Source organism: Hemicordylus capensis, chromosome 6 (genome assembly GCF_027244095.1).
Source record: "Hemicordylus capensis ecotype Gifberg chromosome 6, rHemCap1.1.pri, whole genome shotgun sequence".
NCBI classification, from domain to species: Eukaryota; Metazoa; Chordata; class Lepidosauria; order Squamata; family Cordylidae; genus Hemicordylus; species Hemicordylus capensis.
In genome coordinates, this window is record NC_069662.1 from 96,794,918 (window position 1) to 96,822,040 (window position 27,123).

Consider the following 27,123-nt stretch of genomic DNA (forward strand, 5'->3'; position numbering starts at 1 on the left):
ATCAGCCACTCCGCACATGGTAACCGGGACTTAGAGGGCTTGGCGGCAGGAAGTGAAGGGGTCCTTGGTTCTTGGTAGTTGAAGCCAGGCAGGGGAAACAACAGGTTGGCTGGCCAAGCCATGGCAGCAACCAGGAACACTGCAGGGGCCTGAAGTCTCTACCATGCTTTTGGTGAGTTCAGGGAAGAAGCCAGGGCTTGGCTTCAGAGAAGGGTTTAGCCAGGGAGCTGTGTGTTAGGTAGTTGGCATCAGATTTCTTTGTTTTAGTGCTTTGCAGATCCTTACAACTGGTCTATTGTGTTTTATTTTGTAACGTAACCTTCCCAGAAACCCTAGACTGAGCCCTTTTATCCACCCAGGGCTCTGTAGAAGTCTCTATAACCTATAAAGGTGCTTTTAAAGGTTTCTGGGGGTGTTTTTTTAATTATCTTTGCAACTGGGTAACCAAAATTTTAAAGTGTACCACTCCAACTATCAACTGGAGTGCTCTTTTTGGAAGTAATCTTGTAATCTTGAGTGCTTGCTGTTACCTGTAACTGAGGCTGAGAGAGAGAGATCCTCAGACTGAAACAGACCGTAGTATTTTGAATAAAGGTTAGTTTTCTTTTTGGTCCTTTACAACTTTAACCAGCCTCTTTGAGTGGATTTTCAACTCAAGAAATGGGGGCTGGAAAGGGGTCTTATGCTGGTGCAAACATGCCTCAAGTTTGATTGCTCAGCAGCACGCTATCAAATTTTTCTCCTCACGCGTAGGCTACACATAGGAAGTTTTTGTATTTTTCCATTTGGTAAAAGAAAGAAGGTTTTCCTGGAATTTCGCCCACAGCAGGGAGAGATTAAAACCTGATAAAAAGTGGGCATGGTGGCAGCAATACCAGAGGGACAGTCTTTGTTGAGCAAACATGGGGGGGGGGGAATGAATCAGCAATTTTCCTTCCCCCATGTGGACTTGCTCTGAGACAAAGGCTGGGCTTAAATCCACCATTCGCCAAGTCACAATTCGCTACACTAACCTTGGTTCCCAGATATTGGACTACAACTCCCATCACCCCAGCTACAATGACCTTGGTTACTGTAGCTGGGAGTGCTGAGAGTTGTAGTCCAACAGCATTTGGGGAACGCCACCATGTCTGAACTAGCACTATCCTAATGTAACTGCTCTAGGATGTTGAAATACAAGACCCAACGCCATCCTGGAATTGTTTATATGAACTCCCCAGGCAGCTTAAAAAAGAAAAAAGACTAGTTTAAAGCATACATGTGTACAAAAGTCTGCCACCTGAGCTGACCACTTCGCGTTTTGAAGTAATAGTAAGGTCAGCTTTGATATTTCTCAAAATTTTGAGCTTGAGTTATCATAGAATCAGAGAATGTTAGAGTTGAAAAGGACCATATGGGTCTTCTACTCCCGCCTGCTGCTCAGTGCAGGAATCTGTTACAGTATTCCCAACAGATACTGTAGCTGTCCAGCAGCTGTTTGAAAACTTCCAGAGAAGGAGAGCCCATCACTGTGCAAGGCACGCTGTCCCACTGTCGAATAGCTCTTCTAGTTAGGAAATGTCTCCTAATGTCCAGCCTGAATCTGCTTCCTTGTAATTTCAACCCATTGGTTCTAATCTTGGTTCTAGTCCCATTGGTTCTAGTCCTGACCTCATGAGCAAAAGAGAACAAGTCTGTTCCATGTGACAGTCCTTCAGATATTTGAAGCAGCTATCATATCTCCCTTTAGTTACCCTCACTTACTTGCTATTCTAGACCAGCGGTTCTCAAAAGAATTCCCGTCCCCCTATGAATCACTTGAAAATTGCTTGGGGTGTCCATGGCCCGAAGCATAAAACACATACTTTTAAAAGCATACACTCATTATTTTTCAAACTACATAACTCATATTTACACAGCACAAAAGATCAGCCTTAAACAAGGCTGAAGTGGGCCCAGAGACAAGATTTTAAAATCCCGCCCCCGTCCCCCCGCTCACTGAAGCTCAGCTCATGAAATAAAGGAATCTTAAACGAGGCTGAATAGTGGTAACAAAAAGCATAGTAAAATTATTTTTATATATATATATATATATATATATATATATATATATATATATATATATATACACTATGTGCCACAATAGATCGTCTGAAATTATTTTTTTTAAGGTTTTGTAAATTGTGGATGATGCAAGTCATTTAATGGTTCTAGAGAAAGACATGCTGTTCTGGTAGCTCCAGGTCTTAACACTCACATCAATTTCGGAGGATGAATACAACTGAAGGCAGCCCGAGCGGGTGCGTGGCTGGGGGAGTCTGTCATGTGGCTTGCCTCTGGGGGGCCCCCCAAGGCAGTGGGCCCCCAGACAACTGTCTCCCCTTTCCCTATTATAGTTACGCCCTGGCCTTAAATGCACTTAAGGGTGAAATCCAGGCAATCTCCCAAAAACCTCATACTCTAAATCCAAGTCCAAACAATAATTCATTCCAGGGAGGAAGTGGCACAAAGGTTTAAAGTATGGGCTGAAGTCTCTTCTGGCAAGAGCTATGTAAGCTTTCATGGTGTTGTACACTGCTGTTTGGGAAGAAGAACTCTTCTCTCAAGGGTTCTGGTGCAAGAGTTCTTGCAGGACTGGGAATATGAGTGGTTAAAAAAAAAAAAAAAGCGGTACAGAAGGGAAGATGCTGGGCAACACTCTGAAAACCACCAGGAAACTGCAGACCATGTTTTGAGAAATGCTGCTCTAGACACAAAGAAAACACAAAGAAAATTTAGACTGGTCCTAGTGGTACTTGTGTATATGCTTCATCAGAAACTCATATTGACTCTGGTCTCTGATTTGCTGAAGAAACCTAGCTTCTTGTTCTGTGGTAACTATTAAGTTCATAGCACATTGAGCCTATTCCTAAGATGAATGAAAGAATAACTGTAATGCTTTATTCTAAACGGAAGAAGTAGCCATTAAGTTTGAGTTGTGGTGTTTAAAATAGTTATGTCTAAATACTTTTTAGGTATCCAGAGAAGTAGGTTAGATAGATAGAAATGTCAACTTACTTTCCACTTCTTTTATCTTCATTTCCCAAGGAATACATTGTGTCTTAAAATTGTCAAAATCTCTCTTAAATTTGACCCATTTCTGGAAATAAAAACAGGAGGAGGTCATTTTGTTCCAAGATTGTGGGAGGCCAAGACCTTTACGTGATTTACTTTGGTATTGAAAACTAGAGATGAGACTCTTAACCAAAAGTACTGGATTTCACTTAGTCATTTGGCATACTGAGTGCTTGACTAATGAGAGCTTTTCCCTGACTTCCCAGCCCCACTGTATTATTTACAAGAAAGCTATGTGCACCTGGGTGACTTTTATAATGATGATGAGGGACTAAATGTCAGGACAGGGCTGTGGTCAGCCACCACAGGAGAGTCAAGGAAGCAAGTCAGGAGCCAGGACTGAGGAGACAAACCAGAAGTTATATAGTTATATGTATGACTTCTGTCATATACATATTTCAAATGGGTTATCCAAAGCCATTTAGGAAGGCTATAATTTAAATGCATTTATAAAAACTGGACTTTAAAGCCCAGGATTTGAACCTTCCAAAGTTCCAGTGCACAACTCTGGGGTTCACTTTCTAACTTTGCAACAAGTCATGAACATTACAGATAATAAAGAATAATTACGGCTATGATCGATTTTGATAATAGTTATATTACACTTCAAGTATTCAGAAAGATTAATATAGTTCTCTGAGCAACCATTGCAACAGGCCTGCAAGGTTGGCCAGTATTATTGTTTCCATAATAAGGGGGAAGGGCAGGGGCTGACTGAGTAGTGGCTTTCCTTAAGACCAATGGATTCATGATGAGGTTTGAACCAAGGACTTCCTAGCTTATACTTTTAGCCATGACCAGTTCTCAATACAATCAGCAGACTAGTGCAAAAGTGTTTAAATCCTTGGGTTCTGCTTACAAATAGGTCTAGTCCTTTTCAGTAGAGGCAAAATAATAGGATTCCATGACCATTTTACAAAAGTCTGACAAATGTTCTGATAAGTTAGAATAAATTAGGCCAGAAAAATTCTCCCCAAATTTGAGGAAAAAAATTGCTATGCAAAATATTCAAAGTGACTGCCACCTAACAGAAATTTTTAACACATTTTCCTTTACAGAAGCCAGAGTAAGGTGTGTTAGTTGTCTAAAAAGGAGTATTTCTGTATTTTTTCAGTGGAAAAATCAACTATATTTCTCCTGCATCTAACTTTGCTATTTTCAAGCCTATTTGTACAACACTTCAGACACTCTAGGACTTTTCCCAAGGGATCAGATCTAAAACTATAGGCATGGCAGAGAGTCACTCAGGTGGGCAGTCTAGTTTCATTTCATAGAAACCAACTGCTCCTACTAAAGAGAAACCTACAACCCTAATCTCATATAGGCACCCTCTGAATAATATTCTGGGATGAGGAATAAATGGGGTGGAGTGATAGATCAATGGTTTGGAAAACATTCCAAAGAAAGTTCTTTTAGGCTTCTAAAATAGAGCCCCTTTGCTCTGTCTATCTGAAATTTGTCAGGCTTCCTCCCTTGAATTGATTCTAGAATTCCTAAAAACATGCCAGTGGGCTATAAAACAGTGAAGCTAGATACAGAGAAATTCAGCTAGTTTTCCCATTGAAATTAATGGGAAATGAATAAATGAATGAAACAGATGCATTTCATGCTGAAACAAACACAATTTAAACAAATAATAGCAATAGCACTTACATTTATATACCGCTCTATAGCCGGAGCTCTCTAAGCAGTTTACAATGATTTAGCATATTGCCCCCAACATTTCTGGGTACTCATTTTACCGACCTAGGAAGGATGGAAGGCTGAGTCAACCTTGAGCCCCTGGTCAGGATCGAACTTGTAACCTTCTGGTTACAGGGCGGCAGTTTTATCACTGCGCCACCAGGGGCTCCAAATAAATATGTACACAAATGCTTTCAGCAACGAAAACAAATGGAAAAACAAATTTTTTTCTTCCATGTCCCTAACATACAAAAACTTGCAAGTGTTCCAACTGAACTATTTTGGAAGCCTCAGTGAATGACTTACATTGACATCATCAGCTGACATCCTAACTTAATTGCATGATGGTAACACCAAGGCCAGTGTTTACAAAACCATCCCTTTTAATTAATACTTAAAAGGATATCTCTTCTCCTGCAGTAGTGTCCAACCATTATTTCAAACATTTAGTTCTTTGAAGTCTGTGCATTTCTCCTATCTACATTTGTCTCATCCCCGCCCCCATGTTTTCTATTTCACATTTTCAGGCTAGAATGAATTTGATTATTTGTTGGAGGGATGATTTGTTGGAGGGAGGTATTCAGATTTTAGCACCACACTGAACTTTGAGTTAAAAATATGGTCTCCAAAATTTACACCAAAATTTGGAAAACCCCACATTGCACTTTTAATGTAAGAAATGCAGGTGTTTAACTTCCAGTATTGACAATAGCATTTGTTGGAATACCCTTCTTTTTATCAGAAATTGTTGCTTTATTTACCTTTGCCATCATCATTTTATATGCATATAATTTTCGTCCTTTGCCTTTTCCCAAGGCACCTTCAAACTTTTCTACAAAAGCTTGAGCCTCCCTAAAAATAAAAATTAGAAATATGATTACATTTAAAATATTTTTTAAAAACTCATCTGGAGAAGTTTTTATTTAATTTATTTATTTATTTATTTATTAAATTTATATACCGCCCTTCCAAAAATGGCTCAGGGCGGTTCACAACATGATAAAAACAATTAAAACAAATCAACAATTAAAATCAAACTATTAAAACACAGTAAAACCAACAAAACAGCTAAAAGCCCTAAAACAGTATAAAATTAAAACTACACATTTAAAAAGCTGAAAAAGCTTGGGTGAAGAGGTGGGTTTTCAGATGTTTTTTAAAAATAGTCATGGATGGGGAGGATCGCATCTCAGCAGAAGTTGGTAGAAGCTGTAACGTTTACCATTTATCATCAATGAACATAAATGAACAGCACTGGCCAGAGTTTCCAAACACAGAAAGAATTCTGCATTCAGTGCAGACAAATGAGAATGTTTGGGGTGTGTGGCCAGGGAACATATCAGTGCAGGGTGTGTGTGTGGCTAGCAGGTGTGCCTCTGCTGCTCCCACTTTCACTTAACTGAAGCTGGATATACAGATATCTACAGCGGGTTTCAGTAAGCTTCAGTACTCAGTTGTATGCTATCTTCACAGGAACTTAGTTTTGTTGTGGATCTACAGATCCCTATAAAAGCACAATTCCCAGGATTAACTGTTGAACAAAGTTATAGTATAGATGCAAATGGGTGGGAAGAGACTACATTCTTTTGTTGTGTTTCCTTCATGCTGCAGCATCCAATCCCTTAGTATGTTTTCCTATCGCTCCACATACAGTTCTTTGACTCATTGTGGAAGAGTTTGAGCATCACTGAATATTATCTAACAGTGTCAGGCAAACACTATTAGAGGCACTTTGTATCATCTTCTTGAATGAGCTTGGTAGCTGTATACTGTAAAACAGTGTTGTTTTGTTTAAATGCTTACAGATGTAAATACTTAAAAGTATGAAGTACTTTTGGAAAGAGATTCCCTTTGATTTCTATATAGTAAAATAGAATGAATAATCAGAGAAGAGCAGAGATCTTACTTATTTCAACCATGTTTCTGAAAGCCAGGCATTTAGGCTTATTTTTAGGCAATCATTAAACAAATCGTGTTTAATGATTGTGCCTAAAAACAAATCCTGTTTTTAGGCATTTAGGCAATCAAATGAGCCAAGCCTGGGTATCAGCTGAAAAGATTTTTGTTTATCATCTGCCTTCCAATTACAGAGACTGATAACAGATTTCTGCCTTCAGTGCTCTTATTGTTAAGCCAATCCATGTGGCATCATTCCACCGGTTGCTTTGACTAGGGGGTTCAAGATGACAGCAGCAGCTGCTGCAAAGCAGAATTACTGTGAAATGAAATAGAGACTAAACACACACACACATGCATGTCAGTTGTAAAACCTGAAATCACTGAGGAACTGTTGCAGGTTACCTCAGCACTGCTAATTTCTTTGCCATGCGCCAGGGTTTGTTCCTCATGATAGAGATGAGTTTTTTCTTTTCCTCTACCTGTTCCTTTAGTTTGTCTAGTTCTTCTCCACATAGAGAGTCATCATCTGATGAAGTGGAAGCTGTTGTGGCAGAACTAGGAATAAAACCACAAGATGCACAATGGGAAAGAAAATCAGACCAGGAGCCAGTTCACAGTTACTGCACATGTGCAACTGCCATGCACAGGATCAACACATTTTACATTCCACTGCAAAAACAGCCCACCTCACCACCTTGTGTTTGCTGACATGCAAAAGACTTCTTTATGTATTTGATGGCAGATCTATATGCTCAGCCGGCCATGGAAAATGAAACTATCCATGTCAGCAAAGAGACATGCATAAAGTGTATGGTAGCTATCAAGTACCTGAGGTCATATGAACTGGCTATCAACAAAATTAAGGCTACAGACTTAGGTAAGGGATTGTGGTGGTAGGGGAACTGGCTGTTCCAAAAATCACAGGCCTACCACAGGAAACAAATTTTCCCCCTCATCATCTGTGCTTTTGATTCAACTTATTTTATGCTCTGGTGTCATTATGCTAAACATTCTCCAGTCTCTGCCAGCAGCTGCTAATACTGCAGAGAGCAGGTAGGGAACTGAACCAATTAGTGATGTGAGGTAAGAGGAATGACACTTTAGAGGGAATTTGGGGGAGGAGGAAAAAGGGAACATAACAAGGTTCTACTGTATTTCATGGCAGTCCTGTTTCTTCTGCAATTTCTAATTTAGTGATCGGCACCTGACTACAAAATGCACATACTTTGCACATTTTTCCTGAAATGACACAGTTGTGTTAAGCTGCTGCTGCTTTTCTCAGCAAAACACACAGAAGTGCTGGCCATGAAACTATCAAATTCCACTTACAAGTATTTTGCTGAGAAGTGCATAGCAGTGATTGAAGTGTCTGTGTGCCATTCAGAACTGACAGAAGGCATGTATATTCTGTATATAGCGATCTGTGTGTGAGCACAAAATATCAAAGCCCTTGGAATATACTTTGGGGGCTTTTGATCTGAGGATAGCTGAAAATTCCATACCTCTCTCCTGCATTCTTTTTCTGATCCTTCCCTTTTGCTTTCTTGTTTGTAGCATTCTTTTGGTCTTTGCTACCTCCCTTTTCCTTAGCTGATGCTTCTGCTTCACTTTCTCCATTGCTATCATCGGCTTTGGGATGTCTCTTTTTATTTTGTTTCTTCCGTCTGGGAATCTCTTCTTCCTCATCTTCACTTTCATCATCAGCATCCCTCACCTTATTTTGCATTTTCTTTGCCATGGTGGTTTCCTTTGTACTTTGCTTGTACTTGTTCTTTGCTATTTTTTCCTCCTCATCCTCCCCCTCCTCTTCATCTATACTCAAAGGAAACAATTTTTGTTTTAAATAAAACTCCACTCAGTTGATATCTTTCTAATAAAATATTGACTTTGCATCAGTCAAGAAAATCCCAGTGTAGATTTGGAAACCCATGAAGATACTCAGTTACTGTAATTGTCTTAGATCAGTCCATGCATTACAACACATTCAAACCTTGTTTGTGTAACGTACACATATGAGAGTGAGACTTGTGAATCCATCACAAATGGCAGATGGGTGAGCTGCACGCTAATGCTCTTATTCTTTCAGTTACAATAGAAGAGCAATATAATTTTAGCCTGGCCTTTTAGATGTAGGAAAGATGAAATAAAGAAATCATGGGTTATTCCTGCATGAATTTAGTGTTCACTAACATTTTTCTGAAATGTTGCCCTGCAAAATTGCAGAGCAACTTCTTTTCCATTCTTCATCTTTATGAAGATGAAGAATGACTTTAACAGTTCACAAGTAGATATCATAAGCCAGATAGATTTAGATTAAACATTAGGAAGAACTTCCAAAAAGTAAGAGTAGTTGATTGGAATTAGGTGTTTTAGAAGTTGTGGAATATCCCTCTTGGGAGGCAAAGGGTGGCCAGCGATGTGGTGGGGATGCTTTAGGTCTAGGAGACATTTCTTCTAGGGTAGGACTTGGAGTAGATGATGTACCAGTTCCAAACCTATGATTTTCTAAGTTATACGAATAATTTGCGTCATCTCATAGCAGAGTATTGCATAGATCAACTAGGCAAAAGCTGACCTTCATATAAGAAGCAGACTTGGTCTTTTACCAAGTACTGTACTCCATAGGCAGATAGTCACTGTATAACTGCTTAGATCATTGACAGTATATGTATCAATTTGTATGCACTGCATGTAATTCTCAGGAAAATAAATTCTTCTTTAGTAGAAACTTCCTAAAGACAGCAGCTATTAATCTCTCATTTACCTTCACTGTCTGAGTCACTCTCCACTTGTCCATCAATCTCCATCCCAACTGCAAGACATAAACCAGCAGAATGATTACATTTAGTGTTGGTGGTTTAGCATATAGCAGATTAGTTATTGCAGGGGGTGGGGGGGAATACAACTTCCGTTTAACTTTTTGGCTACAGAGAGCTAAATGCTCTTTTTACAGATGTGTATAGCTCTATTTTTGCTTGCTTTGACATTCTTAACAATGTGCAAATTAATTATATTTCCTATGCACGGTCCTATCTATTAAAGTCTTTAAATATGAATCAGTGCCATTTAAATGCAAAATATAATGAACAGCAGCTAAATACAGGTAAATACATACGAACCATCTTCCATGATGACCTCTAATTCACATTTCTTCCTCCTCATGATGGATACTTTTTTTTTCTTTTTGGAAAAAATCAGCACCCTTTCTCAAGGACTGTATCTACAGAAATGATATATTGACTATGCCTCTTTCCATACTTCCTTTAACTATGGACAGGCATACACAAAGCCAGCCATCAGTGAACCTGCAACAAATAGTTCTCCCTGACATTGTTCTTGTGTTACACAGTTGCTACAGCTCATGGATTGGGAGCTTCGGGGTGATTCATGATACCAATCCAATCCAGCCACTTTCTGCTCTGATCCTTTTTCAGTGCGGAAAGCACCTGTTGGCATTACGTTGCATCACATTATTTAAACATGAAGGAAAGCCCTTTGGAAAATGCTTTCTAGTATCATCTGAAAGGGAGATGCGAGCATCTTCCATTCCAGACTGAGCCACCTAGACTGAGCAGGCTTCAGGTAGCCATCAAGTAGATACCTGCTTAGGTATCTACTTCATGGCAGAAACACTTCTCAAGCTCTCTGCATAGCATTGGGAGTTTGAAGAAAGTTGCTCTCGATAGTTTTTAAACTTCCATAGGCACTGGAAAATACTTACAGGACACTGGAAAATGCATGGGCAGACTCAGGATCAATAAGCTGGGAGGCAGGCAAAGGTAGGGTGACCAGCTGTCAAGGAAGTTAAGAGGGAATTTTGCAAAATGCAGCTTGTCACATAAGGTGAGAAAACTTTTACCTACTGAAATTCTCTTTATACAAATGTGGTTCCCCCTCATCTGCCCCAGATAAAACACTTTTAATGGAAAAAATGCTTACCAGCAAGTCAGCTCCACAAGACTCATGCCTTCACCGCATATTTCTGAAGCAGAGGGTGGGGGGAGAGGTATAAGCACGTTTTCTAGCCTTGTTCAGACATTATGCTGTATGTGTGTACAACTGTCTGTACACACGTACGTGTTTTTGTATGAATGACTGCACATGCATTCATTTAAAAGTGAATCTGGCCCCCTCAAATGCAGGCTACAGACAGGACATCTGCTACTGTACATGTGTGGAACTATTGTGCCTGCCTTTGCAAAATGGGTGGCGTGAATAGTGGGTGAGTGGCAGTGGAGTGGTGCGAGTGATGGGTGGGTGGCGGCTGCCACAAAGGCAGGTGGTGGCGGCAGGAGGTGCCTCGGGGGCCAAATCTTGCTCTAGGGCCACTTCTAACGTCACTACGCCCCCTGACTCTGACAAGGGTTTTGTGAATGACCTGACCTTTGGAGAGGTTAGAGGTGGTACCTTGCTGACATATTGCTGGGACAGTTCTATCTTGAAGTTGTCTAGCTGCTTCCACAGTTCTTTCCCCCTTGTATGTCATGGGTCACAGTCTTGGTCATGGCACTGATACAGGACTCAGGCTACTGACGGGAAAGTCTATTACAATGACTGCAGCCTGGTCTTCATTTGCATGTGGTCACATGAGCCAGTCAGAGATCCATGCAGGTGAAGTATATCAATGGATTAAAGGATCCTTCTTCTTCAGAAGCAGTATGTGTCTGAATACTAGTTGCTGGAGGTGGAAAGCAGAGAGTGAAGAAGAGCTGCTGTCTTTATGCCATGCTTGTGGACTTCCCAGAAGCATCTAGCTGGCTACAACTGGAAACAGGCTGCTGGGCTAGAGAGACCTCTGGTCTGATTACATAGCAAGCTGTTTTATGAGGAGTCAGACGATTGGTCCATCTAGCTCAGTAACCTCTGCACCAAGTGGCAGCAGCTCTCCAGGGTTTTCATAAGGGTGTTTTCCAACCCTACCAGGAACCCTGCCAGATGACGGTTTTGCTTTGGAAGGGCAGGTGTACATTCACGTATCGTCCAGATTTACATTCAAGTCCCTGCAAGCTATCAGGGAGCACCCCATACATGATTCGGGGTTTTCATTGCGCATTGGAGCTTAGCCTGATTCCACTTTTTGCATAGGGTTTTTGGGCAAATGCAAAATATCTGATCTGTCCCGTAACTCACAGTATTTCACCCCTCTTAATCCCACAGTAAAGCCTGCTGTCTGGGAAAGGTCCGGGAGAGGATTGAACCTGGGAACCTCTGTATATACTCTTCCCTTGAGCGACAGCCCTTCCCCATCTCTTCCACTGAGCTACTGTCCTTTTCCTACCCTCTCAAATGATGCACATTTTAAAGGGTAATCCTTACTCAAGCCCAGAGAAATAAAATGTAAAATATTGCATATAATCTGCCTAGGAAGGGCAAGATGGAAGACAGGCAAGAGTTGCAAACAAATGAAGGAAGGAAGAATGGGGCAAGATGTACTTTGGACCACTGAACCAAACAGACTGATGCTGTTATGTTCCACATTCAGTGCAAATTACCACAGAGAAAATCACGGGGAATTCACTAAGAAAAAAGAGGTTGTGTTATGGTTAGAGAGTTGGAGTAGGACCAGGGAGGCCTGAGTTCAAATCCTCATTCAGCCATGAAACCCAGTGGATGACTCAGGGCCAGTCATTTATCTCTCAGCCTAACTTACTTCTTATCCTGGAGAGAATATATCTATGTGGTCACTAAGAGTCAACACTGACTTGACGACACTTAATCAATCAATCAATAGACCTACTTCACAGAGTTGTTGTGAGGATAAACATGTACACCACTCTGGGCCCCTTGGAGGAAGAGTGGAATATAAATGTATAAATAAATAAATAAAATACTTGCAATCTGTGGCCATCCAGAAAATAGTGGAAGAGCTGTCTTTTCGGATACTTCTCTTATTCTAAGTTGGGGGGAAAGACGGCTGTTTGTTTGTTTGTTTGTTTATTAAACTTCTATAACCACCCAAACTTTCGTCTCTGTTCTGCTATTGTTTCCTGATGTGCCACAGATTGCCTGCAGATGGCGCGAAGAATTCAATGTGACCGCTTAGTGTGGATTCTTGTGTTTTTCTCCATGGTAATTTGCACTGGTGTGGAAATATATCAGCCTCTGTCAGTACCCTGAGAGACGAATAAGCACTTGAATGGAAGCTAATTTCTTTTGTGTTTTATCTCTCTCTTTCCATCTTAAAAGTATAAACCAGGTTTCCTTTGGGGCGCAGTGTATTTACGAGGGGGTATCCAAAAGTTTTAATTATCACCATGAAATAAAAAACATACAATAGTCACTTGCAGTGGTCAAAGTTAGTTCTTCTCCATGTAGTCTCCCTGCAGAGTCACACATTTTTGCCAGCGTTTCTTCACCTGTTTCAAGCCCTCTTTGTAGAAGTCCTCCACTTTGCTCAAAAACCACTGTTCCACTTTGAAAATGACATCCTCTCTGTCGTCAAATCGCCGACCACGAAGTGGTTTCTTCATCTCGAGAAAGAGGGAAATGATAGCTGAGTCACCCCTGCTGAGCTGCCTGGGTGGGCACCTCATAAAAATTATTCTGTATTTCCAGTAGATTACTTCACTGCCACCAACTCACTCTTAAAATGCTTTTCTTAATGGGAATTGGAGAGTACCAGAATAATAATGAAACAAAGTCCAGATTATTTATGTGGAGGCTATACTGATGCATCTATAGATCTAACAGCACATTAATGACAGGCTTCATATAAGCCACCATGCTACCTTTACTTCCATTAGTTACCAGTAATTAACACATGGCATGATCAGCAAAGGCGTCCGTCTCCTGGCTGACAATGCACCCGTCCATACGGCCCAAGCATCCGTTGTCGCCGCCCACCGGTTAGGCTATGAACTTTTGCAGCATCCACCTTATTCGCCTGATCTTGCGCCAAGCGACTTTTCCCTCTTTCTCGAGATGAAGAAACCACTTCGTGGTTGGCGATTTGACGACAGAGAGGATGTCATTTTCGAAGTGGAACAGTGGTTTTCGAGCAAAGCGGAGGACTTCTACAAAGAGAGCTTGAAACAGGTGAAGAAGCGCTGGCAAAAATGTGTGACTCTGCAGGGAGACTACGTGGAGAAGAACTAACTTTGACCACTGCAAGTGACTATTGTATGTTTTTTTATTTCATGGTGATAATTAAAACTTTTGGATACCCCCTTGTATATAAAATAGAGAAGAGATGACAAAAGCAGTAGTTAGGTCAGGACTGCACAAACGTGGCTGACCAGCTGTTTTGGGACTACAACTCCCATAATTCCCAGCCACAGTGGCCAATAATCAGGGATAAATGGAGTTTTAGTCCCACATCTGCAGGAGGGCCAAAGTCATGCAGCTCTGAGTTGGAGGTTGTTTTTAGTTTTTAAAAGAGCAAGCTCCTGAGCTGAGGTTTGTCTGGAAGCAAGACTCCCTGATCTAGAAACTTGGCATCGGAAATCACACATATGCATGAATCAGCTGTGTAGAACCTAGTGTAGAACCTTCTACACTAGAAGGAAGGGAAAGCAGTTTGCACATGCCCAGGGACTCCCCACCTTAATTATCACATCCCAGCACTGAATTCTAACTGTGAAAACAGGTTTCAGAGTTCTTCTCTGGGTCAGATGAAGCACTGCCCCAAATCTTCCATATCTCACTGATGTTATGTAACTGATGTAGCCGATCATTTACTCTCCCATTTGTTAAGTGGCAAGCATTTTAATTCTCTGTTTTTCCACTCAGCATATGGGATTAGTTTTCCTAGGAGGATAACATGTCTTGCACGCTTTATTTCTTCCTCAGAGTTATGGGCTGAGAACTTAACAGATTGCTTTTTGCTTCCAGAGCTTGCTCCAACGCAAGATATAAATTAGTAATGTGCAACTGTGAACCTAAACAATTACTTATGTAAATGTCAGATGAGAGCACGAACAATTCATAGAGATGTAGCAATGTGTTTAGTATGCCTGGACTAGTTTAGGCAGTGGGTGTGGAGGGCCTCCCTTTTTAAGCTGACAATTTATAACTTGTCTTGCAACTGTTAATAAAAACTTTGGACATAATCATTTTCTAATAAATGTAGCATCTTAGTTTTTGTTCTGCTTTGAGTTGCATTATTAGAGGATCTGTAACTGAATCCTGAAAGGGCACGCAGTAGGCCCCTTAATATTTAACCAGCTAGTGTTGCCTTTCTTTCTTCATTTTTGGTTAACATCGGGCTTTAGCTAATTAATCCTTGGGTTACACTTATTCAACATTCAGCTCATCCATAAATAATCCTTGCTTGAGCAGGCTTCCCAGTGCCAATATGTGATTCCTGCATATTTGTATCAATGTTAATTCCCCTTTATATGCAGATGAGGCTTTCAGTTATTGACAGCTGCTATATATCCAAGCACTGTGCTAGGATGAAACTGAAGACCAACTTGGAACCAGCCCCACTTTTGATTTTGTGGTGCTTTTGAGCACAATCCTGCCTGAATGTTCATGTGGCCTTTTAAAACAAGAAATGCTGGGGCAGCAGCCTGCCTGATGGAAACACCCAGGGGCAGATCCATAACTGAGTGGATCCTTAATTGAGTCGTGTGCAGAGCACATGGACCACCAAGCGGGCCAGAGGGGTGGGGAGCCTACTGGTGCTAATGGAGCTCAGCTGCTGCTCACCTCCGTGGCCCCTGCTCAGCTGCTCCCCCATGCCTGCCATTGCCACCAGCTGGCCTCGCTTTGCTGGATCTTACATAGTCTCAGAGGTGCACCTAGGTAATTTTGGAGCCTGGACCTAAAGGCCTTTGTAGTGCCTCCCCGCCCCCCGCTAGTTAAGCATCATCTTCACACACACACACACACACACACACACACACACACACACACACACAGTATTTCTAACAGGCTTTTAATTGATACTGTTTTGATTATTTTTAATGTTGTTTTAGAATATTGTTTTAAAAATTTTAAATTGTTGTGTTTTAAATTTCTTGTTTTTGTTCTTAACTAATGTTTTATTGTTGTTTTTATTTTGTTATAAGCCGCCCAGAGACGTAAGTTTTGGGCGGTATAAAAATACGTTAATTAAACAAACAAACAAACAAACGGGGCACAAAGAGTAACTGAACTCACAGAATGTAAGAATATAAAACAGGTATACTTATGCAGATATGCATTAGCAGAAACATGTCAACACGCGACTTACCATATTCCCACGCCACATATGTCTTTCGCCACTCTGCCCTCGGACTCTAAAGCAGAGGTCACGCTTGGCCACCCGGTGCAGTTCACAGCCATGCTGTACCATGACTGGCCACCCAGCATAGCGCGGACCAACTTCGTGACGTGACAAACACACCACCCCAAACAAAGTAAAGAGGATTTGGGGGCCCCCACGGTGTGTGGAGGCTCTGGCCTTCCACCCAGAAGTCCAAGGGGGAGAGTGCCTCTGCCTAGTCTAATTATATCACCACCCCAGTACCTGTTCTTGCTGGGATGGGCTCAAGCCAGGGCAGTGATGTCATCGGGCTGTATAGCTAGCAGTGACAGTGGCTGTGAGTGAGTTGTCAAACACAGACTGTGGAAGCAAGTGGCAGGGGGCTGGGTGTGCAGGGGGCTGTAGAGGTGAGTGGCGAATGAGCGGTTACAGTAGTGTGTGTGGGGGTGTGTGCCATCAACATCGTTACACCATTAGAAATGCCCTCTGTCACAGAAGCCTTAATCATGATCTCAAATGTGTAGGGGGGCAAGGCAGAAGGCTGGTTGTGGCTAGGTATGGCAAAGACGCTTTAAGCACATGCTTAGAGAAACGCTCTTGTTCCAGGCAAATCCCATGAATGTGTACAAAACTTGCTTATGCATCTGTATTTATGTATATGCCGCATAAGTACTGTGTGGATTATTACAATGTATTCTCATGGGGCTGCCCTTGAAAAGTATTCAGAAACCACAACTAGCACAGAATGCTGCAGCAAGACTATGATTAAGGGCCTCCCAGGTGAAACAGATCACCTCCATGTTATATGGACTTTACTGGCTTCCAGTTTGGTTTGAATTCAAGGTGTTGGTGTATTATTATTAAAGCCCTAAATGGGTTGGGCACCAGGCACCTAGGGGACTGTCTGTTCCCACATGAATCTACATGCTTTAAGATCATTGGAGGAGGCTTTGCTCTAAATGCCAGCTCCAGCACTAGCTTAGGTTCAGCTGGGCCTGGGTGTTCATGGAGAGGGTGTTCCCATTGGCTTGCCTCCATGCTTTGGAATTCTTTTCCTTGGGAGATTAGTGCTGCCTCATCATTCACAGCTTTCAAGCAGGCATTAAAGACTTTCCTGATTTGCAAGGGATTAGGGATGAGGTTGGTGGGTTTTCTCCTCCTCTGTGAATATGGTGTTTCCATGTAGTCTCTACCATTTTGGTTTTTATTCTATTTTATGATTATTACTGTCATTGTCTGTGCTGTTGTTATTATATAATATCATATATTCATGGGTCTTTTTTAAAATGAAAAGTAGGCTATACTTTTAAAACCATTCAATAAATTTAAAAAAGAAAAAAAACATGACCACCTGAGATCTTAATGTTTGTGCATAGGGGACTTTGCATCAGTTCTTAACATCATCAGAACTTAAGATAACTGCCTTGCTAGATCAAACAAAGACCTGTCTATTCTAGTATTCAGTTTCCAGCAGTGACCAACCAGATGCCTCTGGGAGTTCCATTCTTCAAGATACAAATATGCAAGGTGAAGGTGATGACCTTACCCTACATTTTGTCACTGCCATATGGGGATAGTAAGACATATATTGCTTTTGACATAGTTACTTAGTTGTTATGGATACTAGCTAATGATAGACCTCTCATCCATGAATTTGTCTCATCCTTAAGCTACCCAATCACTTGAATGCCTATAAGTTTCCAGAACCTACTAGGGTTCTAGTAACCTAGGTCTCATATCATGCATTAGATGGAAACTTTCCCCTATACTTTGTAGGTTAGCTGGAATATGTTCCGAATGGAATGCTCCAAATTGAGCTTTGTGGAGCGAGATGTTTGGCTATCAGTTGGTAGAATCTGCAAGGAAACCTAAAGCAGGTTAACGTGTAACCCCAACTAGGGACAAGGAGCAGGGCCTTTTTAGCAGTGGCACCTCACTGTAAAACTTGCAGAGAAGCTCAGTGGGGCAAATGGATGACACAAAACCTTTTATTCAAACAGTGCTTAGGAGACAAGGCTAATTTTGTTATAAGAATGTTTTATCTCTTGTTCAGTTACTGTTCTTAGGTTTCAAGTTTTTATGATTTGTTAGTATCTTTATGCAAGTTTCTCTAAGGGCTCCATGGAGCCATGTGGTGGGGTAAAGGTGTCAAAAATACATACATTATTAAATAAAGACTACAAACTAAACTTGAGGAGCTATAGCTCAGTGGCAGTACACATGTTCCTCAAACAGCAAGTCTCCAGTTGAATTGCTGGCATTTCCACCGAGTCTTTTTCTAGTACCTGGGCTAGAGAAGACCTTGGAGACCTCCTGCCATTCAGAGCTGACAGTACTGGGCTAAGGTGGCAATCTTATACAAACTGAACTTTTTGAAAACCGTGAACTTACCTCCAAGTAAATGTACACAGACTTGTGCTGTAAATGGACCAGTGGTCTGATTCAGCTCTTTATATCCAATGTCCTTCTCCTAAAGTCTAGATAAGGAGATTTCCATATGGTCTAAATCAGCAATCCAATACGTCAGGGGTTTTCAAACTTGAGTCTCCAGATGATGTTGTACTACATACTACAATACACATTGTTAGAGCTCAGGAAATCCACTAGTCTACTAGTCTGCGACAAGTCAAAAATGATGTCTGATAGTAATGTACCAACATAGCTTGCGGAGCCTTCTGTAAAGTCTGGTAAATACTTTACTATACCATGGTAAATACGAGTAAAATATCTTGTCTGGCTGGTGAACAGAGCCAACATTTCTTGACCCCTGCCCCTCACCCCCAGACACAATGGGGACCCACAAGGCCATTGTAGCTGGGGCTGAGGAAAATTGTGGTCCAAAAACATGTAGGAACCCAAGTTTGAGAACCCCCGCAAAATGGATAGTAAGAGCAATGTAATGATAAGGGCAGTGAGCAGAACAAACACAGTAACCAAGCAATAAGAGCTCCCTCTTGTGACAGCAAATTTACATAGCAAACGCAGCATCCTGCTTGCAAAAGGCCATGTAACCTCCAGTCTTCATCTTTTCTTCGCAGAGAAAAAGCAGCAGTATAGAATGGAATCCTTCTGAGGACGTCCGAGAGGCTCCCTCACATCCCATGTTTCACACAATGAAATACTGTTTTTAATGAGAAGGCATTAATAACTTTTCTCTGCTGATTTTTTTTTGTTTCAAACTTTATTTTTTTACCGCTTTAGTGTTTTGTTGTTTATATATAACTCAATGATTTTAAATATTTGTATGCTATATATTTACAATGTTCCATTTTCAGTACATTTTTAATGTAGAAAAGCAGGATAATATTATTATTATTATTTCCCACAGTGAGGCACTACCTTGGCGTGGTTGTGGGGCTTGTGTGCTCTGAGGAAGGTGAGAGCTATGCCAGAGGTCCAACCATACTGGACAGGTCTCACCAGAGGAGCCAAACAAAGAGTGCCTCTCCCATCAACAATATGGTGAGACATAACTTTAATAAATCTATACCGGATCAGTCATCGCCTGGGTCAGATGCTATAGTCCCTGGACATCTGGTGGCAAGTGGGCAACAGGACTCAGGATCTTCAGTTGAGCAACCAGGGCTGGAGACAGCAAAGTTAGTGGAAGAAACGTCGCTTAACCGAAAAAAATATATGAAAAATGCCAACAGGGAAATAATGATCTGCTATTACAAGTCTAGTCCAACTAGAAGAGGTTATTTAAAAAGAATGTACCGAATTTTGAAAGAGAAGCATCCAGACACAGAAATAACAGAACAAAGGCTAGCAGACCAGAGAAGATTCATAATCAGAAATAAAGTATTCACAGGAGTTGAGCTGGGAGAACTGCAAAGAGCAACACAGGCTCAAGATATGGAAGAAGAATTATCACCAATTGAAGAAGTTGCTCAGGCGCAGGTGGAGGAGGTGTTGGAAATCGAGGATGCCACTGTTGCTGAACTGTTTCAAAATCAAAACCAGGCAACCTCCCCTTTGCCTTCACCTCAAAAACCCGAATGCCGTTTAACAGAAAAGCAACAAGAACTAAAGCAAAAAAATAACTGAGCACATGAACCAAACAACCACCAGGGTTCAACTTCCAGCTCTAAAAACAGTTGCCAAAAAACAACTTGCTCAGGCATTAAAAGATGTCAATGCTGCACTTGCAGAAATAACAACCAAGAATTTGAAAGAAACAAACCAACTAATGTACAGTGCAGCAACAATAACAACACAAGAGCTTGGATATAAGATCAGTGGACCTGTCAAAAAAGAAAGCAGTACATCACCTAAATGGAAGATTAGATTAGAAAATAAAATCTCCAGGCTTAGATCAGATGCTAGTAAATTGAAAGATATGAAAGACAACAAGCTGAAGAATGAAAACACCAAACAGTAGCTGATCCAAAAATACCACCTAGATTCAAGGAAAATTAGAGAAGTCCTAGAAATAATAAAGCAGCAAATAACAGCAGTGTCAAAGAAGATTAGCAGATATGAAGCCAGAATTACACAACACAGGCAGAATCTCCAATTCCAGTCGAATCAGAGACGTTTCTACCAAAGCATAGAAGGAGAAACTGCAAGAAACATAGAAACACCAAATAAAGAAGAAACAGTGCAATTCTGGGGGAAATGATGGGACAATCCAATAGATTATAATAAAAAAGCAGGCTGGATGAAAGAGGTCAAAAAATGTAACCAACAAATGCAAGATCTAATAATAACACCAGAATTAATAAGTGAAAGAGCAAAGAAAATTAAAAATTGGACTGCGCCAGGTGACGATGAACTGCATGGCTTTTGGCTTAAACACCTAACAAGCCTTCATAAACAACTATCAAAACAGTTCAATCACATTATGAAAGGCGGTGATATTGAACAATGGTTAACAACTGGGAAAACTCATCTCTTCATGAAAGACCCAGCAAAAGGTGCAGTTCCAAGTAATTATAGACCGATAGCCTGCCTGCCAACCATGTTCAAATTATTAACTGGAATAATAGCAGATGAAGTGATGCAGCACTTATTAACTAACAAACAGCTTCCAGTTGAACAGAAAGGAAATTGCCCGAACACCAGAGGCACAAAAGACCAGCTGCTGATTGACAAAATGATTTTAGAAAACTGCAAGAGAAGAAAAACCAATCTAAGTGTAGCATGGATTGACTACAAGAAAGCCTTCAATTCATTGCCTCACACATGGATACTAAAATGTTTAGAAACAACTGGTGTCAGCAAAAACATCCAGATATTTATTAAAAAAGCAATGAGCATGTGGAATACACAGTTAACAATCAATGGCGAGGCACTTGGACAGGTTAGCATTAGAAGAGGCATTTTCCAAGGGGGCTCACTATCCCCTCTATTGTTTGTAATCGCCATGACCCCACTTTCACAAATACTAAACAAAACAGGCCTCGGATACCAAACATCTAAAACATCAAATAAAATCAACCATCTGCTGTACATGGATGATCTGAAGTTGTATGGAAAGTCCCAGTCAGAAATCGAATCACTGCTAAACACTGTCCGTATATTCAGTAGCGATATAGCAATGGAGTTTGGACTAGACAAGTGTGCTGCATTAATAATGAAAAGAGGAAAAATAACAAAAACAGAAGGAATAGAACTGCCCAATGGAAGCAACATCAAGAACCTGGAAGAGAAAGAACATTACAAATACTTGGGCATTCTCCAGGCGGATAACATCGCACACACTGAAGTTAAAAGAAAAATGGGAAGTGAATACATCAGGAGAGTTAGAAAAATCCTCAAGTCCAAACTCAATGGTGAGAACATCATACAAGCCATAAGCACCTGGGCTATACCTGTTATCAGATACACTGCAGGAATAATAGACTGGACCCAGGCAGAGCTAGAGACGCTAGATCGTAAGACCAGGAAAATCATGACCATCAATCATGCTCTGCACCCCCACAGTGATGTAGATAGGCTCTACCTCCCTCGCAGCTCAGGTGGAAGAGGAATGCTGCAAGTCCATCAAACAGTAGAGGAGGAGAAAAGAGGCCTTGAAGAATATATCAAGGACAGTGAAGAAGAGGCACTTAAAATGGTCAAGAATGAGAAACTATTCAACACCAATGAAAGAAAGAAAGCCTACAAGAAAGAACAAGTCAAGAACCGAGCAGAAAAATGGAAAAATAAGCCACTGCATGGTCAATATTTGCACAATATAAGTGGAAAATCAGACATCACCAAGACCTGGCAATGGCTTAAGAATGGCAACTTGAAGAAAGAAACAGAGGGTTTAATACTGGCTGCAAAGAACAGGCACTAAGAACAAATGCAATAAGAGCAAAGTCGAAAAATCCACAACAAACAGCAAGTGCCGCCTTTGTAAAGAAGTAGATGAAACAGTGGACCACCTGGTCAGCTGTTGTAAGAAGATCGCACAGACTGACTACAAACAAAGGCATGACAAGGTAGCAGGGATGATACACTGGAACATATGCAAAAAATACAAGCTACCTGTAGCCAAGAATTGGTGGGACCATAAAATTGAAAAAGTTGAAGAAAATGAAGATGTAAAAATATTATGGGACTTCCGACTACAAACAGACAAACATCTGCCACACAATACACCAGATATAACTGTAGTCGAGAAGAAAGAAAAACAAGTCAAAATAATCGACATAGCAATACCAGGGGATAGCAGAATAGAAGAAAAAGAAATAGAAAAAAATAACAAAACACAAAGATCTACAAATTGAAATTGAAAGGCTGTGGCAGAAAAAGACCAAAATAATCCCAGTGGTCATTGGCGCCCTGGGTGCAGTTCCAAAAGACCTTGAAGAGCCCCTCAACACCATAGGGGCCACAGAAATCACCATCAGGCAATTACAAAAAGCAGCTTTACTGGGAACAGCCTATATTTTGCGACGATATCTATAATAACCAACAGTATTGATGATAAAATTCTGGCATCCCAAGTCCTTGGGAAGGACTCGATGTCTGGATAAAACAAACCAGTCAATAATACCTGTCTGACTGTGTAAACAAGAAATAATAATAATAATAATAATTTTAAGTATATGTGGAAAAGGTATACTATAGCCACACAAGAGACACTATGTTGACTGAAAGCTACTCTCTCCCTGAGCCACCACTGAAAAGGTTCTTCTTTGCTCACTTTGCAAGGGTAATGTATAAAGGGACTGAAGTGAGTAGAGGTTCTTCCAGATTGATGTGTTAAGATTGTTTTATTATAATCCGCTACAAATAATGGTGGTGATTCTGCACTGCAGCAGGAATGGGTGATGCAGCAGAACCGGCACAAGGGCTGAACATGCAGACATTTTTGTTTTGGAAAGACAGGATCTTAACTTTTATATTGATCTGAGTGCTGTGGGGGCGGGGGGAGGAACGTTACCTCATAAAATAAAGGAGGATGAGTCTACAGCATATGAAGCATATTTGGGAACTGGAGAGGACATCTCCGCTTTCATGCTACTACAATGATAGAATTGTGGCAGAATTGAGCATTACCCTGGCAAACCTGTTTGTTGGATAATATGAACGCATGAAGCTACCTTACCAGTCCACTGGCCTAGATAACTCAACACTGTCTCTAAACTGACTGACAGCAACTCTCCAGGATTTCAGACTGGGTCTTTCCCAGCTCTGCCTGTTGGTTCTGGGGATTGAAACTGGGATATTCTACATGCAAAGCATGTGCTCTAATATCACTAAGCCATGGCTCCATCCTCTGAATTTAACCTCTGTGTGTGTGTGTGTGTGTGTGTGTGTGTGTGTGTGTGTACGCGCGCATATGTAAGAGAGAATTAGTAGGGAGAAGAAAGTGCTTAACTCTGCCCTCTGCCTGCTCCTGGGAAAGAGCTTGCCCACAGTTCTTTAGCATAGGAAGCTGCCTTATACTGAGTCAGACCATTGATCCATCTAGTTCAGTACAGTCTACCAGGCCTGCTCAACATAGCCCAACCCCCCAGCTGTTTTTGAACTACAGCTCCCATAACCCCTAGCCACAGTGGCCATTAGCCAGGGATTATGGGAATTGTAGGCCTAATCTGCAAGATGGCTGAAGTTGAGCAGCCCTTACACAGACTGTCAGTGGCTCCTCCACGATTGCAGGCAGGAGTCTCTCTAGTCTCAGCCCTATCTGGAGATGGGAACTTGGAACCCTACCAGGGAGATAACTTGGAACCTTCTGTATGCAAGCATGCAGGTGCTCTTGCCAGAGTGGCCCTATCCCAAGGGGAATATTTTACAGTGCTAACATGTAATTTCCCATTCAAACGCAAACCAGGGTAGGCAGACCCCACTTAGCAAGGGGACAATTCATGCTCACTACGACAAGACCAGCTCTCCTCCCATAGGAGAGTGTACACAGGATCTGGCTGCACTGCACTTTCCCCCTACCAGCCCTTTTTTGACCCAGTGAGTTTCAAAATAAAGAGAAAATTGGAAAAAGGTAATGCCTGTTAGCGGCAGATGCCCCCATCCCTACTTTAGAATTATGACGATGGAGGAAGTCTGGTGCTTAAAGCCTCATGTGTGCCTTCTCGTGTGTCATTTTTGTGTTCAGTGAACTGCAGCAGAGATATGTCATTTGGGAAATGAGAAAAGTGGTTCTCATGGGTTAGGGCACATTGTGGCAGGGCAGCATTTGGCAATAGCATGGCCAAAGAAACCAGATGGCACTTGGGGACCTTGTTTGATGATGTGTGAGAGAATGCAGCCGAGCCACGGAAATCAAAGAGTTTTCCTGAAATATGGAAACCATATGATAATGGTTAAAATTGCTTTCCATTCCTAGCTGGTATTATTGGTTTGGAATAACTGCTAAAGGGATTTCTTGCTTTCATTATTTGCAGGCAGAGGAAGATAGAACAATTTGTGTAGACACTGGGGTCTTTTATTTTATTTCTAGTTATTTATACACCTCACCTCATCATAAAGAGTATTCAAGGTAGCTTGCAGTCAGTTCAAATAGGTAAAAGCATAGCACTCAGCAAAGGACAATTGCAAGTCACTATTGTGCAGACTATTAAATGATTTCAAAGGAGGTAAATATAAATATAAAATACATATAAAGCAACTATTATTCAAGATCACTGAAAACAGTATTTCCTGAATCTCTGCAGGCTGGGGTTAAGAATAACTTCTTAACTTTTCTTTGCAAGGAGTTCCATAGAACTAGTGTCAAAACTGAGAAAGGCCAGCATTTGGTCTTAATTTCCCCCCAGGGAAAGAAACAGTAAGGTGAGGTCTTTCCTATTTGTCTTGTGTGTCAAAGTCAAAGTCAAATTTATTTATGGTCATAGACCAAGGCACAACAAAACAATGTATCCAATACATAACAATAAAAATGATGCAGCTTTATCTTGTAAACAAGTCAAACATCTTCTGTGTCAATCTTGAAGCTCACACTCTAGTAGCTATATAACAAAATTTTGCTACTGTATATGAGATACCTGTGTCATTATCAGAAAGTAAAAACTTAACTAACCAGTCTTCAGACTGTCCCAGAGCACTGGTCAGTAAAGGTAAAATTAACTGATGCCTGACATCCCGATAAAACCTACAATTCTGCAAAACATGATCTAGTTTCAGCTTCACCAGAGTCACAAGGACACAGTCAGGCATCCAAAGGCACCTGGTGAAACTTTCCAATAAGCAGGGCTGATGGAAAAGGCATTAAATTGGGCTCTCGAGAAATCCTAGCGAAGCTTGGGAGAAGTGATGGAGGAAAAATATGACATGGGTAAAAAACCCGCCCTTGTCTTTAAAGATCTGTAAAAAACAGGCAGACAAGCCATCTCATTTTGAAGTTCAGTGTCCTTGTTGGCGAACTGCTCTTTTAGCACTCATCAAACCCATTTCCAACAGGGAATCAGAGGATAAACCAATGCTAAGAAGTTTGTTGGTTATCCTCAGACACCAGGACAGCTGTGGTACAACTGAAAAGAACTTGAGTATAAGCCCTATTGGCTGAAGATGGAGTTTCAGCCAGTAGTAAAAATTAATATCCAGGCCCTAGTCTCTACCTTTGGTAACCCAGCCTCCTGTCAGATCACTGCATTGGCAGTACATCAAGGAGTGCCAAGTAGAGCTCTAAGAAAACCAGCCTGGGTCCTTTCTAGAATGGCAAAATTTTCATAGGGGCCTAACTGAGCACCATACAGTAGTTGTGGTACGGTTTTAGCTAAAAACAATTTGATGGCGGCAGGTATGTATTCGCCCCTTTGAAGACGATAGAACTTCAAAATGGCTGTCGGGCTTCGTTCTGCTGTTTCAAGGATCGATCTAATCACAGCATCGTGTCTTGTGTGTGCTGCACTCAAATTGTAGCAGTCATTCCCTGAGATATGCTGGTGGATCCACAACATATAGGGCTTTTTAAGTTAAGACTAGCACTATAATGTAAGCCCAGAACGAACATGTTGCCAGTACAGTTATAGAATAAGAGTTGTACAAACAACATGAAATGAGATGGTAGAATTCTGGATTGCACCACTTCAGCCTGCACAAGTGCACTCTGCAGGTAGTGAATTAGCAAATCTGAGAAAAGTCTAGTATAGTAGCCCTTCTCATCAATGTGCTAGTTTGCGACACAGAGGAAGTTTTTGGGTTTTTTTAAGAAGAGCAATATTCAAAAATATAACCCCCTTCATGCAGTCTGAAGGGGTACAGTCCACAAAGTTAAAAGAACTCATTCTGTATGATGTGTAGAACATTTCTAACTGGTTGTATATGCTCCCACTTTCCAGCCTTTGCCAGGAGCTGGGCCACTGTATTCTGCACCAGCTGCTCCAAACACTTCTCACTGGCAGCTCCATGTAGAAGCTGCTGTGTTACAGCAGCTGATCCTTCAGACTGCAAACGTATGGACCATGGTTGCCTAATCCCTGTTCTCTAAAAAAGAGCATGGCTTACCTATTAGAAGACAGCTGTTTGGTCACAACAACCACCTGTTACTCCACAAGCAAAGCCAGGTTTAAGAGAACAGAAGGTGTTTCTAGATGGAGAAATATCCCATTTTAAAATGGAAGTTTTTACTGCTTTTCTACTCAGGATCCAGATGACATCCTTGGTTGTCATGTACCATCTGGACACCAAGTAGAAAAATGGTAAGAATTCTGCTTTAAAACAGAGTATTTCTGCATCTGAAAACACCCATAGAGTCTGTGAACCTGTCCTATCAATCATAATAAAATATTCACCCAATCACAAGGACTTCCAGAAAGAATTTTGAGACTGCAGCTAACCAGTGAGGAACAAGGTAGATAGAGCTTTTC

The 27,123-nt window shown here is 41.2% G+C and overlaps 1 protein-coding gene across 1 annotated transcript in view; it reads right to left on the reverse strand.

The window, feature by feature from the left end:
• Positions 1 to 27,123, reverse strand: part of LOC128329880 (transmembrane channel-like protein 2) — an 82,323-nt gene that overhangs the window by 41,001 nt on the left and 14,199 nt on the right. Inside the window, exons 2-7 of the mRNA XM_053261740.1 lie at positions 10,397 to 10,467; positions 9,440 to 9,487; positions 8,178 to 8,487; positions 7,078 to 7,230; positions 5,538 to 5,628; positions 3,037 to 3,118 (exon numbers count right to left, since the gene is read on the reverse strand). Coding sequence (XP_053117715.1) covers positions 3,037 to 3,118; positions 5,538 to 5,628; positions 7,078 to 7,230; positions 8,178 to 8,487; positions 9,440 to 9,487; positions 10,397 to 10,415 — 703 coding nt within the window. The 5' untranslated portion in view covers positions 10,416 to 10,467. The remainder of the gene's footprint in view (positions 1 to 3,036; positions 3,119 to 5,537; positions 5,629 to 7,077; positions 7,231 to 8,177; positions 8,488 to 9,439; positions 9,488 to 10,396; positions 10,468 to 27,123) is intronic.